The sequence below is a fragment of the Dysidea avara genome, chromosome 2 (genome assembly GCF_963678975.1).
Source record: "Dysidea avara chromosome 2, odDysAvar1.4, whole genome shotgun sequence".
In the NCBI taxonomy this organism is placed as follows: domain Eukaryota; kingdom Metazoa; phylum Porifera; class Demospongiae; order Dictyoceratida; family Dysideidae; genus Dysidea; species Dysidea avara.
In genome coordinates this window covers 15,492,076-15,515,746 of record NC_089273.1, presented here as the reverse complement: position 1 = coordinate 15,515,746, position 23,671 = coordinate 15,492,076, and the positions used below count along the sequence as shown (strand labels likewise).

At 35.5% G+C, this 23,671-nt stretch overlaps 1 protein-coding gene across 1 annotated transcript; it reads left to right on the top strand.

The window, feature by feature from the left end:
• Window positions 1-14,866: 14,866 nt before the first annotated feature.
• LOC136247845 (probable outer membrane protein pmp20) lies at window positions 14,867-18,697 on the top strand. Its single transcript, XM_066039666.1, has one exon. It carries the CDS (start codon window positions 14,867-14,869, stop codon window positions 18,695-18,697), a length of 3,831 nt encoding a protein of 1,276 aa, XP_065895738.1.
• Window positions 18,698-23,671: the final 4,974 nt, after the last annotated feature.

Below are 23,671 nucleotides of genomic sequence, written 5' to 3'. Positions count from 1 at the left end.
ATACATTTGCAAGTGATGAACTAGAAGTAGTGCTTCGAGTTTTAATACAAGCTTGAGCAATCTTATAATACTCTGAAGGTGTAAATGCTTAAAGTTGCAACTTCAAAGCTTGTTCAGCTCAACACAATACACATTCTTACACCATTGTCATTACTGTTTGTGCTTGGATTAATTATTTACACAGCAAAAGGTAGAGAAGCAATTAAACATAACATATGTGGAATATGTTGAAATACAATTTCCATCATACAGATGCACTGTAGTCACAAATTTGACTTAGTTTGCATATTATTTTTGCAAATACATTATTGCAAATTTTTTACACTGTACCCTTGGGTGTGCAAATCCACCTTTTTTTGCAGTGTTGCTTGGGAAAAAAATTGTCCATAGGTACAACTGAACCATCATGATACTTTGTATGTATTACTAAATACAGACAACAACCTAACTAGCCCACTTTAATTCTATGCATACCCTTCTCTACCTTTCCCCCAAAAGGTATCACTATTAATACCAATGTCTGTATTTCAGGGCGCTTCATCATATCACATGCACATTGTCAAGTCTGTGATGCAAGCTAAATGTGCATGAGAGAGTAGTCATTTATTGTCATAATTGTAAGAAGCACATGCGTTATAGAATTTGACATGTACCTTGTATGTTATACAATCGATAGTGGGGAATCGCATTGGCACAGTTACCTTAGCATTTAAGTAATCCATGCCACCAGGAATTGTACACAACCCTTGCTATTACCTGCTGTATGTGCTTATTTAGTAACTTGTTGCATGTATAAATGTTGTGTAAACCGTGTTGCATGTGTGATGTCTCTCCGCCCGTTACCACTGACTTGATTGCAGATACATTTTCAAGACTAGTTATGCATTATTGAGTGGCTATCATATGAAATGTATCCATACATGAACAGCCAGGTTGAAAAAAAAGGGGTGTTGGTATTTCAGCCCTTACTTGGATTTCACAACCCAGGATTTTGAAAACTGCAGCTTACTTGTGCAGCTTACACATGACCTTTAAAGAGAAAGGATGCCCAGGTGCAGAGTTCAGCAGGGAAAAGCCAACTCATTGCTTTGCAGTAAGATATTGCAAGGTAAGAATACATTGTAAACAAGAGGCAGGTTATATGGACCAGCCTATTATGCTCATTATTTTTACCCATTATGTATGTTGCATTGCTCAAATTTTCCACTACATTATGCTTACTTTAATTCTAATGTATGTTATGCTTCAAACTTCACACAGCTCCACTTCTTAGCTCTTTAGCCTGCTCCTGATACTGTGCCAACAGCAAACACAAGTACTATTAAGTAGCCTATATTGATCAATTCCTAACATGTCAGCTTTAAAATTAAATTTGGAAACGAGTCATGAGCCACCTTGGCGTATGTGCAGTAGCTAATGTCTGAGGTTAATATATGAATGCTAGCTACTGTACATTAACAGGTAATAATGGTACACATAAAGGCACTACAAAAACACCTTCAAATCTCACCTTGTGAGTTTCTCTCAAACAGTGGATTCGGTGTATGGAATTGTTTATGATTAGTCCTCCATTCTTCTCCCCTCATAATGTAATAGGCACGTTTTAGTAGTGTGGCACCAGTGTGTGAAATAACTTTTCAGACATGTGCTGACATACTGTCAAAACATTGTGAAAGTTGAGTGGACATCAAACAATTTGACCAGACACTTTAAATTTTGTTGTTTCTCCTCTCCTGTCTTTCTACAAACTTACATGTTTGCTTCTGCCAAACATTGAAGCCACCCATGTACTTGACAGGTGATTACAACTCAACCACTCACTAACACTGATACTACAATATGTATAGGGTAGGTACTGGCAGAGGCATAGCTACAATGCAGGCAGGTGAGGCAACTGCCTCACCAAATATTAGTGACTGAAGTCACTGAACTGAGAGCTACATTGGACCTTTTAGATGCATTGAAAGCTTGTGTTAACAAAGTATTTAGTTCAACTTATTGTACATAATAAGAGTGCATGGCATGCAGATCTAGGGGTTGAGGCTTTCAGAAACTGGTCAAGCAAGATCGATATACTCTAATAGAGCAGCATCCTAATAGAGCACCCACCCTAATACAATAGTCAAGCAAGTTTATAGTATAATAATTTTGATAAAATTAAATACTCTTGCAATCATCTCAGACGATCTAACTTTCCCAGGGGAGAATAACCCAGACCCCCTGGATTCACATGTTACCAGTGTTTATATTACTCTAGTCAAGGTCTGAGCAGCATGCATAGAATACCATAATGTGCATTCCTTGCAATTACCATTGTAGTAGGACTAAAAGTACCTCCAGATTCAACCTTGCAACTTTTAATTTTCAAACATTTCCCTGGGGGCACACCCCCAGACACCCTAGCTGGAGCATGTTATGCATGCTGATTTCTTACACACTAGAGTGCATGCATCATTCATAAAGCATTGCAAGGTCTGCCTCACCTATTTAAAATTTCTAGCTACGTCCCTGACTGGTCACATAAAAGGGCTTCTATGGAATCAATTCTGTTACAAGGGCTTTAGGAAAGGAGTCATAATTGGGCTTCTATGGAATCAATTCTGTTACAAGGGCTTTAGGAAAGGAGTCATAATTAAACAACTTCTGTCAAGGCCTTCTACTTTGCTTTTATATAGCTATATTATGTGTTGCTCATACTGCCATGGTTTAGAATATATTTGTAGTGACTTAAATCCCTAATACAATTTATGAACATAAGAGATGCACTGATATCTTGTTCATTCTAGCTTAACTGGCACAGCATAGTAAACTGTTAATCTTGAGCATATTATACCTTTGTAGTCACCACACACATAACTTAATTACATGTCTGCCCTCCATGCTAGTGATATTACTGCCGGTGGAACCCACACAGACTGTAAATTATGGAATAAAGATCATTATGATATAGGGGAACTTCGATATTTAATCACCTGCCTGCTGTACAATACAGCGTACAGTACAATATTATTATCATGCCATGACTACTAGACAATTTAAATCTTACTTCGTGCTGTGCAATTACGTACTTTCAATTGTTTTGCTGTCTCTAGTTTTTTTTGTAACTTGTAATGTGTATTCTTTTGTATGTGCTGTACTTTATTGTGTGACAATGTCACAGGGCACAGTTGAAGAACAGCTTCTCCTACTGTTTTTCCTGTATAAATAAATTATTATAAGGCTAAAACCAACAAGCAAACCTTTGAAAGACCATGTGAAAAGTGAAGTTTTCATTGGTAGCTTTCATCTGTGACCTTTAAAATGCAGTGAAACCACATTATCACAGGATAATCATCATGAAAACAGATGAAAGCGAAAAAAAATGCTTTGAAAGTAATTCACGAAAATACAGCGAAATATATAGCAGGCTAGTTAGCCTTGTTGTTATGTGTTCATTATTTTGTATATCATGTTCTGGTTTATTTTTGTACATTTCCTTGACATGTTTGTACAGTGAATGTTGTATGTATAGTCACATAATGTGTCTAAAATATTGTAATTGTGTGTTTTAAGATGGGTTTTCAGCTCTCTTTATTTAGCTAGCTAATTGACTTTTCATTGATTATTTTCAAAGTAGCTGTATCAGTTCATTGAGTTTTCATGATTTCAATGGCCACCGATGAAGACTACCAATGAAAACTTTACTTTTCACAGAGTCTTTTATAGATTTTAAATTGATTTAGCTCCAGTAACATCAGGGAAGTAATCACATATTACAAGGAGTTGTATGTGTTACAAACTATTTTGATATAGCTATTTATAATTTGTGATATTTGTTGTCAGCAGTATGAATCTAAGTGCATGGTATTGCCTGGTGCTGGGTTGGTGGATTGTGGTAAAAAGTGACTTGCATAAGCCAAGACTTTTTCTCATTGGCAGACAATTTGGTGGAAAAGGCTGTGTTTCATTGTGGTTCAATTAGGTCAATTTTAGCATCACTGTTGCACTACTCTATCTTGCTGCTTGCCTCTGCACCATTTCAATCTTTAGAATTAGATTCTGCTGAATGTGGATCAGACTTGAGTGGCATACTCCGATAATTGGTACAATGTATGAGTGTGGTGTAACATCCAATTTCACTTTACTCGGGGCTGTAACGTTGTGCTAAAACTGTTGTTTTAAAAAAAAAAAAAAATTCAGCCTTCTGTTACCATATTGGTGGTATATACTATTGATGTGAGTTGCCCATGAAAGTTAATTATAAACCTATGTGTTATTTAGTCTGGTTGGTTAGGGCATATCACATATATGTGTTAAGCAAAGCCTTGTAAATCGCAGCAAAACACACTTAGCTATTGACATTAAATTTCATCTGCCTCTTTTGTGTCCATCTGGAAATTTCGCCAATATCTAGTGCATAGAGTCACATCTTCATCCTGATGGTTAGCATGCAGTCAACAGTTGTATCAATGGTGAGATGTTGCTGGCAATAGCTGTCCCTTAACATACAGTACCTTGTATATAACTGATACAATCATTTCTATTCACCAGCACTCTTTGTGCTCATCTCAATCTAGCTAGCCATTCAAAAATCCAGCAATGCATCTAGTCACCAATTATGTAATACCGTAACTTTTAAGCAGTTGTTGGTGGACTACGGTATCAAATGCTTTAGCAAAGTATAAAAAGAGTACATCAACTTGTTTATGCATTTAGCTAATTCTTCGACAAGGGTAAGTAGCTAGGACAGGGTAGTAATGTCCTAATTTAAATCCATGTTGGAGGGGATTAAGTATGCTACAGGGGCAGATCTGTGCAGATTTTTTAATGGGGTTCTACTGTGGTAATAATAATAATAGCTTTCAGCCTAGTTACCTAGCCACATTAATCCCCTAGCAATATTTCACTGTTAAACCTTACTATTTAGGCCTTTAAAACTGCCTTTTTTACCAAGGTAGATTTAGGGGGGCTCTTGACCCCCTCCAAAATGTTTTGGTAAATGTGTTAATTGTGCTGTATATGTCATGAAGATCTAATCCAGTGATGTTTATCTTTCTGTTTTTGACTTTTAACTGCACAAATAGCTACTACCTGTCTCCATCATATAAAGACTCCCAATGGCCAGCCTACATGCTAATTAAAACCCACAACCAAATATATTTGAGTGTTGTATAAAAGTACACAGCTAGCTGAGTATATTATATGAGTGACAGTGTATAATCAAACAAAATTTCTTTAACACAACCAGTAACTTTCTTTTGATTGTTGTCTAAATAGCTTTATTGAGTACATTTATTATGTACTCCCAAGTTTCTCTTATATGTCCTTCATATTCGTGCACCAGCCATGCACTGAGTATAATAGTTACTTCAGTTTATTGTGTTGCAGCATTCTTCTGGTGGTGAAGTGAAGTAATGGTCATTGTGGAAGAGAATTACATATCTGGCAGTTCTTTAGAAAGTTGATTAATAAGCATGAAGATTGGACAGAAAAGAGAGCAGTTTGGAATTTTTTGTGTTAAAGGCCATGCATGTACTCCTGACAAGTTCTGCCAGTTGTGTTCGAGTGAAAGACCTTTACACAGTATAGTATATAGCTAGCTTTTAATAACTCGGAACTATAGATAGATAAAATACTGGTGAAACAATTGTATCTATGAGTGCTATAATGTTCCCAGCAAACTTTGGATGATGCTAGTTTGTACACTTTAACTGCTGTTAGCTGAGCCAGTTATTGCAAGTGTCACATGTGTTTTATTCTTGGTACTCCTTGGTATAACATATCTAAATGCTCCATGGAGAGTGCTGTACAAATAATTGTTTGAAGATCTGGGATAATGATAATACTACAAGTTCAAGTGTCTTAAATGAATGTGATCAGATATAGAGATACCCAGGAAATCTATGTACTATGCATTCTTATTTTCAGTGATATCAGATGGACTGGTCACAGGTTGTGTGTAGTTTGTATGATGTGCAATATGGATAAACAGTCATGCATCAGAATAATTTAAAATGCTACTGACTCACTGTAAAAGTATAATTCTTGTGTTGGGACTCTTATGTCTACCAGAACCAGTCTCTGCAACTTATGGTACACAGTGCATGCATCAGTGGTTACGACAAATTTTGAATTGTGAATTTGTGTTACTAAAATTATTAATATTATCACATCACACGGGAGATGCAATACCACAAAAATTTCTTACCTTAATTATATATATTGCAAAAGAATCTCTGCGTGTGTAGCGGACACTTTGCACCCAGAATTGTAGGCCTATAATATAATTATTTGCTATAATAAAGACTGAGGATTTCTTCCTTAAGAGGTAATAATGTATGGAATCAGACCTGATGGGGCAAAAACTCTTTGTGAGGTAAGTCTGTCCTTAATTCAGAGTTTAACAGAGTATCACACATACAGTATCACTAGTTACTGTGTTCAATTTAGCCCACTGGGCCACACAAAGGTTATCAAAGTGTCTTGAACGACAGCTTTCAATGTTTTGAAGTTGAGCCAACATGAGAGACGTCTTATTTTGTTAAGACAATACCATAAGTAGCTACAGGGGTCTAGACTCAGGGGTACCATGCACTGATACCCTCAGGGTGGATGGTACAGGAGCTTTGGCAAAACTTACTTACAATAATAAATATTATTATAGCATGCAGAAAAGTTCAGTTTAGGCAGTGCTCAAATTGTGAAATAACATGGAGGTATACTAAATCCTCATTATGAAGACATGTTATAATCAGGTCATCAGTTTGCAATATTAAGTATGTATGGTGTTTGTCTCAGCATTTTAGCTACTTGCCGAAAGCAAGGATTAACAATAGTTTCCTATGCCCAAATTCAGTATTTTGGCTACAACTAAAAGTCTCACTTCTACGTATATAGCCCTTGGATGCTGGATGTAGGTAGATAACAGACCACTGTATCTTAATGTCCTATAACAGTAGAGTATACATGTATGGTTTATTAGAATGTATGTATGACTGTTCTATTAGAGTAAATTGATCTGGGACCAGGTCCTCAGTATATTCTCACTTTTGGGATACTTTGAGACAGCTCTCACTTTTTCACCTGTGGCAGAAAAATCTGGTTGATGAGTTTTAAATTTATTTTTAAATTGCTGCAAATTGCCAAGCAGCCAACAAGGTATACTATTTATGGAAAATATTCAACACTTCTGTATACCCTCAATTCAAGCTTTGAGTTTAGGAAAACTGATAGATCCCAGTCCTGGGAAGCTCTACAATTAAAACATTTGTATGACTGGGAGACAGCAATGTGGGCATCCTACTCAAACAGGGATTTATAGTCTTCTTTGTCATTTCACAAACATTGGCCACTTAATAACCTAAACTACCAATTTTGATGGAAACAAGATTAACAGATAAGCCAGAAAGCTGAAGGTCATATTATATTGATCTTCTTTCCAAGACCTAGCAGCCAAAAGATGTTGCTGAGTATTCAGGATGGGATAGTTAGTTTGAGCAAATATTGGAAACCAACACCACAGAAGGCAGGCCTGCTAGGGTGGAGGAAAGATTGGTTGGAATGGTACTAGGAGGACAGACACATAGCCAAACATCTATCTAACACATAATATATCATCAAACTATACCAGCACAGTTGTGGTGACTAGACAACAATTAAAGTGTATTCTAAATAATGAGTGACATAAACGTTTATGAAGTTTGGAAATTTCCAGCACTTATTGAGTATTGATGCATGGGATAGTTAGTTTGAGCAAATATTGAAACCAATACCACTGAAGGCATGCTGGCCTGCTAGGAATTAATTTTTGAGTGGGAAAAAGGATCTAGGATTTCATAAGGGAGGGGGTTGCTAAGTTAGGAGCATCTATGCATATATTTGGGGCTAAACAATGTAGCAACTGGTTGATTATGATACAACTAGTAGGTTCAGTTTGAGAAGCACACTTAGCATGATGTTCATGCTTTATCTAGGAGGCCTGGGGGTACGCTCTCACAGAAAATTAAGTTTTGCGAACTTAGTTTTATGAGATCGGATTTGGCAGTAATATTGACTGGACTTCTTCATATAAGCATTGTGAGTCACTTTAACTAAGTGAAATTTTATTTTTTAGCAGTGGTAACTTGCTTTCATATAAAGGGCACAGTGCTGCAGTATGGTTTGAGTTTAAAGTTGAAGTTTAGGAGTTGGTCTTTGTTTCTTATATATAGTGTAAAGAATTTTAACTGTGGATGTTCTATTAGAGTAGTTGACTTGTTTTATTAGAGTATATTTCAGCTTTTTTAGTGGTTTTGTCCCTTCGATTCCCTCTTGTTGATTCCTAGAAGAGATTAGCTCTTCTCTTCTCACTCTTTCTATGTTATCATTACTCAACCATGCTTTAGATGCAACTGCACTAGTACTGTACTCAGCCTTTCTAGTATAAGCACATAGTCAAATTTTGGAGTGGGGGTGCTTCAGTCTCCCATACACCCCCTTTTAATCCACCCTCACGGCTTGCATGCAATATGCAATACAATTCATGGCTATTGCCAGCACAATATGAGATCAAATCCTAATTGAGGAGAAACCTTAAACTGATGGTTGTATATTATATCCTAGGGGTAAGAGTGTGATTGTCCCAAAGCAGTTGAGAATCAAGCTACTAAAGAAATTGAATGTTGCTTGGAGATGCATAAATGTGCCTATAGTCACTTGTTGCCAAGATAATGGTATTAGATGTTTTGGCAGTGTTAATCCAGCAAAGCAACTGCAAACACACCAGCACAAGTAGCACACTACCCTAATGCATCATAGAAACCAGCACGCACTTTCCAGAGTAGAATACCATATTAGTAGATGCTTACTGTGACAACTACCATCTGAAGAAACTACACTGTAGCACCGACTATCAAGATGAAACCAAACACACTAGTATTATCACCTTTTTGACAATGTACTACAATTTCTCCTATGTACAGTTACCATTCAACACTCCACTGCCTTATTCTTGAAGCAAATGCCACATGCAAGACTGTAATGAACATTGGCTATTGTCAATTTGTGTGTTAACGCTCTGTTGCAATTCAAGTCTCATCAACCATAAACAATGACACAATATTGATGCTCCTGGCAGACCTATGTCTATGACCACATGTGAGCAAGTGACAAAACAATGAAGTGCAAATGCAGTGCTAAAGCCATGAAACTTAAGGGAGGGTATATCAGTGAGGCACATGTAAAGTACGTACAACTCTGGTTGTACATAATGATGGACCAGCTTCCAGTAGAACTTAAGCTATTATACTGATCATGTGGAACTTCCAGATTACCTCCTTATTCCACCACCTACAAGATTTAAGTGTGAGAATTAAGGTTCCAATAAAAAAGACTATGAAATTAAACCTTACTAACTGAAAAATGGGCTCTTAAATTTAACCACTTTTATAGTTTAGTGTGTCCTAAAACCTAAAACACTACATGTGTAAGATCTAGCCTAGTAATACTGTATGTACAGTACTTTATTAATAATAATATACTACTACAATATTTACGTGACTAAAGTAAAAGACATCTAATATTTCAACATGTATAAAATGTAGTTGTATGTAATTTCAGTAATGGAAAGTATCATTGGTCAAAACACAGCTGAAGAACCTTTCTCAAAACTGCAACAATTCCCAGAAATAGCTGTCTTTTGCAGCATGTATCAATTTAATACAATGACTAGACATTGCCAAGGTGACCACTCATCTTGTTCCATAAGTGTTCCAATTCTATCCTAAAGCTCTGATATTTTATGATTTTTTCTTAATCCTTTTCAAAAATTACTTTCAGTAGAATAAAGTAAAGTTATTAACAGTTACCTTATCAATATGCTTTAGAGGTTTATTGATGGGACAAAAATAAAACTTATTGATGAATCTGATTAATGTGATCGTGACATTTTATTGTTACAGTATCTCATCTTATGCATTAGAGGTTGCAAAATTCATTCTGATCTTACTTTTTATATTAGAAAGTTATGGATGAAACTTAATGCAAGAAGTATTTGTGACTGGGACTTCATAAAACAGAGCATGTGGGCACAAACTACACCCTGTCACACAACAGGTCATATCTCATTATATGCAACAGACTATTCTAAATGTTAAAAAATTTCATTGCCATATCATTATGGTATAAAAATTGATGGAAGTTTGAAAAAGTAAGCAAAAGTCATGTGCCCCTATGCTCTATTTTCTCAGTCCCAGTCACATAAACACTTTACTCTTTTACAACACTCACTAGCTACAGTATTCTAATAGAACAATTATGTTTAAAGTTCAGTTTATAACTGAAAGTTTGGATAACGCAGTTACTATTGTCTTTTTAATAGACAGTTTTACACTGGCAGTTAACTGACCTCCAGCTTTTATGTAAACCTTTTAGGCAAAAGGAGAGATTACATCTACTCACAGCATCCTGGAATAATGGACTAAAATGCTTATGTTTGTAAGGTTCAGTACATCCAGGCTCGACTAACTAGTGTCTACATGCAGTGTTCATTTACAACTTCCTGTTACAGCTAGGACCAGCAAGGACTCTGTTATAATAACTTACATGCAACAATACACAACAATATGCAATAAAATTCACAGCTGTTGCTAGCAAAAGACGAGATCAAACCCTAATTGAGGAGAAACTTTAAACTGATGGTTGTATATTATATCCTAGGGGTAAGAGTGTGATTGTCCCAAAGCAGTTGCGAACCAAGCTACTGAAGAAGTCAAATGTTGCTTGGACATGCAGAAATGTGCCTATAGTTGCATGTTGCCAAGATAATGACATTAGATGCTTTGATAGTGCAAAGGAACTGCATCCACACCAGCACCAGTGGTATACCACCCTAATACATCATAGAAAGCAGCACATACTGATTTTCAGAATAGAATGCAACTTTAGTATAATATGCATACTTACTGTAAATGGCCACAGCAACACTGAAAACTGTTGAAGCATTGCATACATATTTGCAAGCCATGGTTACCATGGTATCCCAACAATTCTAGTATAATTATATCTAAGCTCACGTCATTTGAATTTGTCAAGAATGACAACTACCATCTGAAGCAACTACACTGTAGCATTGACTATCAAGACTGAGACCAAACACACTAGTATTATAAACACCTGTGGTTAGTAAAATTCTGGAATCAGTGATATGAGATAAATTATTTGATTACACTCAAATAATTTTATCTTTTGTCACTGATTCCAGAATTACTGTTTAGAAATAATCTGTTAAACAAGCATCATCATGGTTTTGTGTCAAAACGTTTATGTCTAACACAACTTCTCACAGCTCTGCAATATTGGACAGAGTCCTTTGAGAAGGGTACCCCTGTGTTGTAGTCTACTTTATTTAGACTTCAGTAAAGCTTTCAGCTTAGTACCTCATGAAAGACTACTTCTAAAACTAAAAGCATATCGTATACAGAGCAATATCCTTATCACTTTTCTGACAACATACTGTAATTCCTTACATACAGTTACCATTCAACACTCCACTGCCTTATTCTTGAAGCAAATGCCACATGCAAGACTGTAATGAACGTTGGCTATTGTCAATCTGTGTGTTAAGCCTCTGTTGCAATTCAAGTCTCATTAACCACAAACAAAGACATAATAATTTCACATTGATGATCCTAACAGACCTGTGTCTAGGACAACATATGATCAAGTGACAAAAATGAAGTGTAAATGCAGTGCCAATGCCATGAAACTTATGGGAGGGCTTATCAGTGAGGCACATGTAGACTATAGTAAAACTTAAGCTATACTGATCCTGTGGAATTTCCAGATTACCTCCGTATTCCACCACCTACAAGATCTAAGTGTGAGAAGGTTCAGAAAAAAAAGACTATAAATATATTAAAAGAAGTTCAACCTTACTAACTGAAAAATGGACTCTTGCTGTGTGTACTTAATATTATTAATACACCATAATATACTTACATGAGCCTCTGTGACATATCTGACATTTCAAAATGTCTACCTATGTTCTTCAACTGTGTTTTCATCTAATAACAATACCTGTTGAAATAATACTTTCCACTACTGAAATTACATACAACTACATTAGACATGTTGAAATGTCAGATGTGTTGTACCTTGGTCACACAGGCTCATGTAACTATCACTGTAATAGTATATTTATAATATTAGAGTACTTACAGTTAGGCTACATCTTACATAAGTAGTGTTTAACTTTTCTCAAAACTGTAACAATTCCCAGAAATAGCTGTCTTTTTCAGCATGTATCAATTTAATACAGTCATGAAAATGACTAGATACTACATCAAGTGCCAGTGACAACTGGAATTTTTATTGTCATCTTGTTTGATAAGTGTTCCAATTCTATCTTGAAGTATTTCTCTTGATCCTTTTCAAAAGTTCTTTTCAGTAGAATGAAGTTGGCTTGATCAATATGCTTTAGAGATTCATTGATGGGATAAAACTCATTGATGAAAAACTCATTAATGTGATCATGACCTCATCACAGTTTTCATCTTTTGCATTACAAATTGCTGCTGAATTCAATTCTGATTATATATTTTAAGTATCAGAATGTTATTGATGTAAATTATGGAGAAAGTATTTAACATTTTCGCAAACAACACTTACTACTCTAATAGAACAATTATTTTTGAAGTTTGGTTAACTGAAAGTTTTGGATAACTGCAACTCTGATAACTAATCATGAGGTTCCACAATACAAGACTGTGATAGGGTTGTATGTTTATGACATTAATTACAGCTGACATTATTAGTCAATTAGCAAATAGTTGATGACATTATTAGTCATTAAGCTTACAATACATGCCTACTATGGAGGTGAAGAATTTATGAGTGGTGTTGTCTTGCCTACCCAAATTTGACTTGAAGTTGATGCTTCCAAGTGCAAGTTGTAGGAAATTTAGTGTACCAAAACTGCCAACAAGTTTCAAATTAGGCGTAAGTCAAGCCCTAGTACTTGATGTGACAAAACCAACAAAGTATCCATTTCTGTATTCCTTGTGTCTAGTAAATCACTACTTTCCCCTACCACATTGGTTATTATAATTGTAATTAAGATGTAAAATTATTTTGAAATACAGATATTTCTTGTTAACTTTTTTTGCTTGTATTCAGGGCTCCACTGAAGGGCAGTGTTTCAAAGAGTGGATTCTCTGTTGAAACATTTACAACTATAATTACAAAACTGTCTATTTCTCAAGAAAAATCACCGAAATGAAGTAAAATGTACAACTGATGCAGCTACTGTACAATAATTGTGAGATAGAAATAGTAGCTACAGGCTGAGGTATACAGGCGGCAATACAGACACCAACCACTTATAAGATGCAACAGATAATAATTGAGGGCAATGTGTATGATGGAGCTGAAATGGGAAAAGTTATGTGCAAATGGGAGTAACTGTGGAAAGTAGCTATTCTGCTTCAAAAGTAAAAAGCTTGGTTTAATTTTTGGTGTAGTAGGAATGTTCTAGTAAAGATTTCAATCATGAGAGGTCATAGAGTAACTCACCTAATATTAGCTCCAAAATGGGATGCAATTTATTGCACAGAACACGGAGTATTTAAACATCATGCACATCTCTGTGTAAGTAATTGTTGCATAAACGTGTGCACCAAGTTTCAGATCCTTCATCTGGATACAGTCAAAATGTAATCATTTTGAAAAAAATCTCTGTAATTTTCAATTGAGTATACTCACAACTTTTGCATGTGCCCAATTGTATGGTTTTCCGAAATACGGTCACATATAGTAGCAGTTTTTTTTGTGGAGCACAAAATTTTAAAACAAATTGTATCTGAGTCTGACAAAATCAATGCATGTGCTCACTTAATAATTATTATTATTATGTATCTCCAATCCTGCTCTATACAAGCTATACCAATTTTTATATAAGTGGCAAAATGTTATACTTAGTTATTAGATCAGATAAAAGTTATTCAATTTCAAACTTGGAAAAAGTGGTTGAAATTTGATGGGAACAAAGGCTGGTCATACTGGGTCCCAATGCAATTTTTCATATTGTGAGAAAATGTTAATACAATAATTCTATGATGACAACAATCATGCCTCAGGTTTCATGGTGGACCTAACAATTGGATACTATAACAAAAACTGTAGAGGATTGATTAATATTATTTTGTAATAGTTGGGTTGTTTTTATGATAATTCCTAACATGCATGAGTGTGTTGTGTGTGTGTGTGTGTGTGTGTGTGTGTGTGTGTGTGTGTGTGTGTGTGTGTGTGTGTGTGTGTGTGTGTGTGTGTGTGTGTGTGTGTGTGTGTGTGTGTGTGTGTGTGTGTGTGTGTGTGTGATGTTGCTGTCATGCTGAACCATCAGAAATTGGCTGGCTGCTACAAAAATAGGAAGTATGCATTATAGTTTGTTTTGATAGTAGCTGCTGCTTTTACTAGGCTAGCTGCTTGGAATGCAACTATTTCCCAAGAACAGCTGGGTGTAGCTAAATCCAGCTCTGCTCTGAAATGTGAACTACAATTCTTCTTTTGCAATGACCATCTCTTTCAGTACTGGGATAGTCAAGTGGAACACAAGTTAACAATAGTTGCTGACTAATTGATGCTACAAGATAAGTCTGCCAGTGAAGACAAGGCTGTATAACTGACACAGAAAATATTCTAATTTCAATTAGTACTTAGTGTTACGTATTAGCATTGATTATGTTTTCAAGAGTACAAAAGTAATTATAACCTTTGACACTTAACAGAATGATGTAGTCATGACTACACAGTGAGATCTTATCATTTATCTGGCTTCCTATAGTACACATATATAAGAATGCTGGAAAGCTGAGAGTAAGCCAGTTGGTACTGTGATATGTAAAGATTCAAAATGCTGCTTTCAAGAAAGGTTTCATTTCTACTGTTTTTGCTCTTTAATGCTACTGAAGTGGTCAAAGCAGCTACAACTGACCCTGACACTTCTGCTAACCCTGACAATGATACAAGTGTTACCAGTTTTCCAGGTAGTGACAGCCATGAAAATGAACTTCCATGTTGTAAAACTGAAGCTTACATTTTCTATTCACTTTTTGATGCTCTTAACAAAACCACCAGTAATGACACCATCAACATTACCAGTCATGTTGTTGTGCTGTCTTCAATAGTTACATTAGAAGGTGTTGAAAATATTACTATAATTGGACACACCAATCCTACTACTGTACAGTGTAATGATATTGGAGCAGTGAAGTTTATTGATTGTAATAACGTATTCATCAAAGGTATTAGCTGGGAGAGGTGTGGTTCTAACAGTGAGTCAACATATCCAGGGGTTGCATTTTACAATTCATCTGAAGTTGTACTTCGAAATTGCTATTTTCAAAACTCTACAGGACAATCTGTTGTGTTGTCAAATATCTCAGAAATAGTGCACATGGAAGATTGTCACTTTACTCATAACAATGAGTACAGAGGTCATGGAGTTGCTCTGTATTACTTATCTCCAACTGATAATTACAATCAAGCTATGATAGTAATCAATAACAGCAGTTTTGAAATGAATGGGGCAGCTAGAAGCGTGGTATACATTGGAACTTCAAGCAACAACTATTCAAGCCACAATTGTTTACAGAATTCAACATTTGTCAACAACAAGGGAGTACCCATTTACTTATCCCACACTAGTCTGAATGTTAGTGGTACTGTACTTTTTAATGGAAATGAAGCTGATAATGGTGGAGGCATTTATAGCATTAGTTCCACTGTCATCTTTGATGATAACTGCAATGTGAGTTTCTCTTGTAATTCAGCTACAAGCTCTGGTGGAGCTATATACCAAATAACTTCAGAGGTTTTCTTTAGGGGAAACTCAAAAGTAGTATTTACAAACAACTCAGCAGCTAACGAACATGGTGGTGCTGTTTATTCTGTGGCAAAATCATATATCTCCTTCACTGATGAAGCCATAGTTGTGTTCATCAACAACTTTGCTCTTCTTGAAGCAGGAGCTGTGTATTCCGGGCAACTTTCCAACATATCATTTGATAAGGGCTCAAAAGTGCACTTTAATAACAATAGAGCTAATTGTAATGGAGGAGCCATTAGGCTATATGATAATGCTGCAATCTCATTTGGAATAGTACCATTTAACAATAACAATGCCAGATATGGAGGAGCTATGGTGTGGGATGAATTTACTGCCTCATTTAGTGAAAAACCGATGGTAATATTTGACTACAATATTGCTGGGAAAGATGGAGGAGCCTTGTATAGTAACATCAGTAGTACTGTATCATTTCAAGGATACTCAACAGTGAAATTTTATAATAATAGAGCAATAGAAGCTGGAGGAGCTGTACACAGTAGAGATTATTCTTATGTAACATTTCGTGGAAATTCAATTGTATCATTTATGAACAACACTGCCAGGTTAGGAGGAGCTATCATGGCTCAAACAAACAGTACAGTATCATTTGATGATTTCTCAATAACAAATTTCACTGAAAACACTGCTAATAAATATGGAGGTGCTTTGGTCGGGTTTAAGAATTCGAGTATATTGTTTATGGGAAAAACAAAAATCATATTTAAAAATAATAAAGCTACCAATAGAAATGGAGGAGCCATTCGCTGTTATTTTCATTGTAACTTAACATTTAGTGGTAATTCAAGTATTACATTCACTAACAACAGTGCAGTAAAGAGTGGAGGAGGAGCTGTAGACATGAGAGACAACTCTTATGCCGCATTTTCTGGAAATTCATCTATTTCATTTAGACACAATATTGCGCATTATGGAGGAGCTACAGCATGGGGTACTGTTATTGCCTCATTCAGTGGAGAATCAATGGTAACATTTGACTATAATTCTGCTAAGGGAAACAGAGGAGGAGCTATGCACTGCACTCACAAAAGTATCATGTCATTCTATGAAATCTCAACAGTGAAATTTAATAACAATGAAGCAGTATATCTTGGAGGTGCTGTATATATTGAACATCACTCACATGTAATGTTTCATGGAAATTCATGTGCATTGTTTACAAACAACAAAGCCAAGTATGGAGGAGCTATGTATCTCGTTAAACATTCCAATATCATGTTTGTTGGCAACTCACAAGTACACTTCAATAGCAACAGTGCTAGAGGGAATGGTGGAGCTGTGAGGTTACATGATAATGCTGTGATATCATTTGGAGGTAGTTCAATAACAACACTTTATGATAACAGTGCACAGATTGGAGGAGTTATTGTAGAAGAAATGTTTACTACATCATTCAATGGAGAATCAGTGATAACATTTGATCACAATATAGCGAAGTGGAGTGGAGGAGCTATTATCTGTTCTTGCAAAAGTACTATATCATTCCACAAAACCTCAACTGTGAATTTTTATAACAATAGAGCAGTAAAAGATGGAGGAGCTGTACACAGTTATGATTATTCACATGTTATGTTTCATGGAACTTCAGCTGTATCATTTATAAACAACACTGCCATTAGAGTAGGAGGAGCTATATATGTTCATGGCAGCAGTACAGTATCATTTGATGATTTCTCATTAACAACATTTACTGATAATGCTGCCAATGAAAATGGAGGTGCTTTAGGTGGGTATCATAACTCCAAAGTATCATTTATGGGTAACTCAACCATCACATTTAAAAAGAACAAAGCCACTGCAGGTGAAGGAGGAGCTGTTGGTTGTAACGATCACTGTAGTTTCTTATTTAATGGAAACTCAAATGTAACATTCAGTGATAACACTGCAGTAAAAGGTGAAGGAGGAGCTGTTTGTTGTAACAATCACTGTAGTATCTTATTTGATGGAAACTCAAATGTAACATTCAATGACAACAGTGCTGTAAAAGGTGAAGGTGGAGCAGTACACACCAGAGGTAATTCTCATGCTGTCTTTTCTGGAAAGTCAGTTATATCATTTATACACAATAATGCTTGGAATGGAGGAGCTATGGCATTGGATGAATCAACTATCTCATTCAGCGGAGAATCGATAGTAACATTTTCCCGTAATATTGGTAGGGCATGGAATGGAGAAGCAATGTACTGTGCTGTCTGTAGTAGTACAACTTTTCATGAAAACTCGACAGTGAAGTTTTATAATAATAGTGCAGCACAATATGGAGGAGCTGTACACAATTTGAATTATTCACGTGTTATGTTTTATGAAAATTCATCTGTATCATTCGTAACCAACACTGCAAAGTTTGGAGGAGCTATCCATGCTAGTACCAACAGTACAGTATCATTTAATGGTTTCTCAACAACAACATTTTCTGAAAACACTGCTAATGGAAATGGAGGTGCTTTAGGTGGGACTGTTAATTCAAATTTATCATTTATGGGGAACTCAACAATCATCTTTGAATATAATAAGGCCACCACAGGTGAAGGAGGAGCTGTCCATTGTAATTTACATTGTAACATCATGACTAATGGAAACTCAAATGTGACATTTAGTGATAATAGTGCAGTAGAAGGAGGTGGAGCTATAAATGCCAGGTATAATTCTAAACTATTCATCACAACTAACTCAATTGTGACATTTACCAATAATGATGCTACAGTTGGAGGAGCTATACAGTGTACAGATCAGTCCAGTATATTATTTGAAGAAAACACTGTAGTGACGTTTACTGACAACACAGCTGTCAGGTATGGTGGAGCAATATCTACTGATGATAGTAATGTGATATTTTAACGAAATGCAAGTGTAACAATATCTCAAAATAGTGCTATATATGGTGGTGCTATATATAGTAATGCACTGTCTTTCATTACATTTGAAGTGTACTCTGTTGTGATTGCTTATAACGTGGCTATGCAGAATGGTGGAGCAATATTGATTAATAATTCTTATGCGATATTTGAGAGAGAAACAAATATAACATTTTTTGGCAACAGTGCCATATATGGTGGTGCAATATATAGCAGCATAATGTCCTCTATTGCATTTGGAGGTAACTCTGTTGTTACACTTGCTCATAATATAGCTACACTAAATGGTGGAGCTATGCACCTAAGTGATAATTTCTTAACAGTGTTTAGTTTTGGTTCTCATATTACATTTCTTGGTAACATTGCTGGTGGATACGGTGGAGCAATATATGCTGAGTTGACTGAGCATGTTAACAGTACAAATATGATATTTAATGAAACGGAAATGAACTTTCACAATAACACTGCACTAGTTGGTGACTTTATCTATATACATGTTCCGTCATCATGTAATGAAGTTTGTGCAAATCACAGTGTGGTGGACATTGCTAAGACCTCTTTAAAGCAACGAGAGTTTAACAAATACATTTCTACTCCTCCAAGTAGGTTGGTTCTCTATGAGCCAGCTACATGTATTGATCACAATCACTGTGACACTTATCTTGTAAAGAATATAATGCTTGGTCAGGAAATTACAATTAATGGTTGTGTACTGGACTATTACGGTCAACCAACTATTGCGGCACAATTTTCAGTAAGTAGACCTGATCACAATTACCATATCACAGATTCAGATTATGTATTAATCTCTTGTGAAATATCAAATGGAATTAGCATGGTGGGAACGGAAATTACAAATATGGAAAACTTTTCTGTAACCTTAATTTCTCACTTAGGTAGTCAGTCAGATTAAAAAACAATTTCCATAAAGCTAATAGTTGAATTATTACCATGCCATCCTGGTTTTCACTATGACAACATGACACAAAGATGCACATGCTACAGAGATATTGACATCATATCTTGCATTGATAGCACATCAGCCATCAAGGAAGGTTATTGGTTTGGTGTGGCTGATGGTAAAACTACGGTGACCATTTGTCCTAATAATTACTGTAATTTCACCTGCTGTAAAACCATCAATGAATTTTACCAACTTTCACCAGAAAGAATAAATCAGTGCCTTGTACACAGATCTGGTACTGCTTGTGGTAGTTGTGAGGAAGGCTACACTTTATCATTTGATTCTGTGGAATGTGTAGGCGTTAACAAGTGTACAACTGGACACACAGTACTGGTAGTCATATTAGCAATGATATACTGGATAGTCATAGTTATACTAGTGTTTATTATGACATACTACCATGCTGGGATTGGTTACTTGTATGCTATTACATACTATTACAGTATGGTGGATATTTTACCAAGTGAACGTTTATACATCTCAACAGGATTGTTTACGACTGTAAGCATCATGTCTAGTATAGCAAAGATTACTCCACAGTTTTTAGGACAACTTTGCTTTGTTAAAAATCTAAGTGGAATTGACCAACAATTTATTCATTATGCACATCCACTAGCTGTCACAATTATTGTAGCAATGATTTGTTTATTAGCAAGGGTATCTTACAGGATTTCAACATTTGTGAGCAGGGGAATTATTCGTGTCATATGTTTCCTTCTATTATTATCATATACTTCTGTGGCAACAACTTCATTACTGCTATTGAGATCACTGTCATTTCATAATGTGGATAAGGTTTACACTTACCTGTCACCTGACATAGAGTATTTTCATGGTCGTCATCTACCATATGCTATCATAGCAATATTATGCACGCTAGTAATTGTGATTGGTCTACCACTTCTACTTTTACTTGAGCCTTTCCTTAATAGCAAGATCAACTTTACAAAGATTAAGCCATTACTGGATCACTTTCAAGGATGGTACAAGGACCGGTATCGTAGTTTTGCAGCTTACTACATGTTATGTCGACTGATAATTATTGTGATAATCATTGCTAATTCATCCAATGACAACACCACCCAGTATCTTTTGGTCACTGCCAACTCTATATTGTCCTTGATACACGTAACACTGAAACCATATGCAAGGAAAATGCTAAACATCTTTGATGGTCTTGTTTTACACTTGATAATTGTGATTTCAATGATACCACTTGTCGACACTTTTGATCCACATTTATTGGTAGTATTCGTTATCATTTTAGTTATACTACCAATAATAGCTTTTCTGATGATGGGAAATTTACCTTTACAAAAGTAAAATTAAGGAACTGACTGAACTTTGTGTACCACCTAAACCAGATACTACCAATGACAACAATGAAATACCAATGGTAGATTTTGTTGATAGTGTTATTGATGATAACAGCAGGAGGAATGCTTATATATGTGAAATGTAAGTTGCCAATAAGATTGAAGTAGTTGGTACCATAGGTGATACAGTAAAAGACACTTTCAAAGTATAAGCAAAATAGTGAGCCTGCAAATGCCAGAGATGTCATCACAAATAATAACATATCACACACAATAAATCATGCTTTATTTCTGGAATTTAATATAGCATTCTGAATTAATTGCTTACAAGTATAAAGATATTAATGGTATTAGCTATAAAGGAAAGTTTTCCAACCTGTTTGGCTCAATCACATTATGCAATACTATAATGAATTATTATATGTTCTGTTTATAACACCCTATGCAAATTATTTACTTTTTTGTTAGCTACTAATAAATGCTATTTTTAGCAAATATGTGACCAGAGTTGCGAAAATCGTTTTCTACCCAAATTTGAATATTCATTATTTCAGATTAGAAAAGGCTATTGAGTTGAAGTTTGGTCAGTAATGAATGCCAACATTAATGAATGCCAACACAGCTTAATGGATGGAGTGAGTTTCAAATTTATGTTTCTTTAACACTGAGTGATGGTTGTCCATGTTAATAGAATTGGATGTGTGTAGAAGACCCCTTTGGCAAATCTGGTTACATATTGACATTAATTTTGAAATTGCTTTCGATTGAAGCTATGATAGCAGTCAGTAGTTCTCATCCATGTCCTTTAATAACATTAATTGTAGCAAGGAGGAAACCGCTGATGATGAAGCTACACCATATCGTGATTCAATCATTGCAATGACGAATTAGATTGAGGAGACTGATTGTTTACATAGTAATTGCAATATTTAATCATGCATATGTGTACATAGTACTGCACAATATTTACGCACAAATCTTATATTTTAATTTCACAGTGTATTAGCTAATTTGCACATTCATTTTCAACTTCTGCACACTAGGTAAAGTCAAAGTTGATTTTTGACATCATGTTGTTGACTGACAGCATTGTATCATAATGTAAAAAACTGAATTTGAAATAATTTTTTTTTGTTTGCTGATTGTACTAATTATGAAGCATCATTATATGATTCCTGTTTAGTACTTAAAAGCACAGTGGCGGAGGAGACACCTTTATTTAAGGAGGGCTAGGGATCTTCTAGCTTGGTAGTGCCATGGCACATCAAAGGACAAAAAAGAAAGGTCATAACCTGCTGGAAATTGTTGTCCTCCACCAACTATATTTCCCTATTTATAACTACATATGTAGCTTGCTACACTGCTCCTCTGAAGAATACTGTGACTGCTCTATTAGAGTATCTCGAATTATTGATGCTATTGAGCTGGGCTCTCAATGACTGCTATAGATAATTTTAGGGGGGCTAAGCCCCTCCATAATCTTTTTCACAGGGACTTGCTCCCCTTTTTCCCACCCCTGCTTGAAAGCCATAAGCAGATTTGTTTTGTTTTAGGAATGTAACTGGTTTGCAAATACATAACTTGGATTTGTGAAAAGGTACGTGGAAACAGACTATAAGTATACAGTAATTTTAATTTCATTCACTTGTTTGCATAACAGTCCTATATAAAATTATTCCCTGAACATAAGCATGCATCTAAATAAACACATCTCATTTTCTTCACTAGATTAAGCACCCTCATTCCCAATATCATTGTTCTGTTTAAATTTATTTTGCTCTGTTTTGCAGGAAAAGTTTTTATAAACACAGCTAGCACATTGCTTGAAATTAAAAATGCATAGCTAAATGTGATCAATCTGTTGAAAGGGATCTTACAGTTCCACACATATCATATTGTGTAAATTTGAAAGATTACACTATGACTTTGTGTTGGTATAGTTTATAAGTACAAGTTTTAAATTTTCTTTATTGTTCTTCATGTTTTGCTTATGTATTATATAAGCATAATAATAATATTGTGCAGTTGCACTAGCTTCTTTCAGCTTGTAACTATTAGCTATATAGGTGAAAGTTGAAGACTCTTTTGCAAAACTTTCATGGCTTCAAACAATAGTAATATAGTAGAATGGTGGCATAGAGTAAATGCCATTGAGCCAATCATGCAGAGATAAATAAGTGAATACCTTAGTGAGCAGACATTAAGGCTTTTATGTATATTAATATTTTTAGAGCTGCAAAAATTAATGGAGATTCTAACAGAGCCATCAGATATTGTAATAGTGAAATCAAGCTACACAAGCCATCCTCTGCCTTAGATTCCAATAGAACACGTACACAATAATTTTCTGATGGATGTGTCACAAACTCATTATAATTAGTATGAACCACTTCAAAGTCAATGCCACAATGCAATGCCACGTCGTATAACAACGCCATAATTGAAACCACAACTCCACCTAAGGACCAACGTAGGCATTGATGCATCATGCTGACACCTACACTTTAGTTGTTTACCTTTACATGTTGTTAACTTAATCTTTTCACTTACTTGGATAGCCACTTGCCTATGAGTATGCACCTCAAGACTAGTGTGCAGTAGGTGACTGAAACATATTTGCTCACCACAAAGCATGCAAAGATCGCTGAAGCACAATAAACCCTAAAGTTACTCTCAT

Bases quoted from the DNA above. Each gene is read 5' to 3' on its own strand.
- LOC136247845 (XM_066039666.1), top strand. From the start codon at position 14,867: ATGCTGCTTTCAAGAAAGGTTTCATTTCTACTGTTTTTGCTCTTTAAT.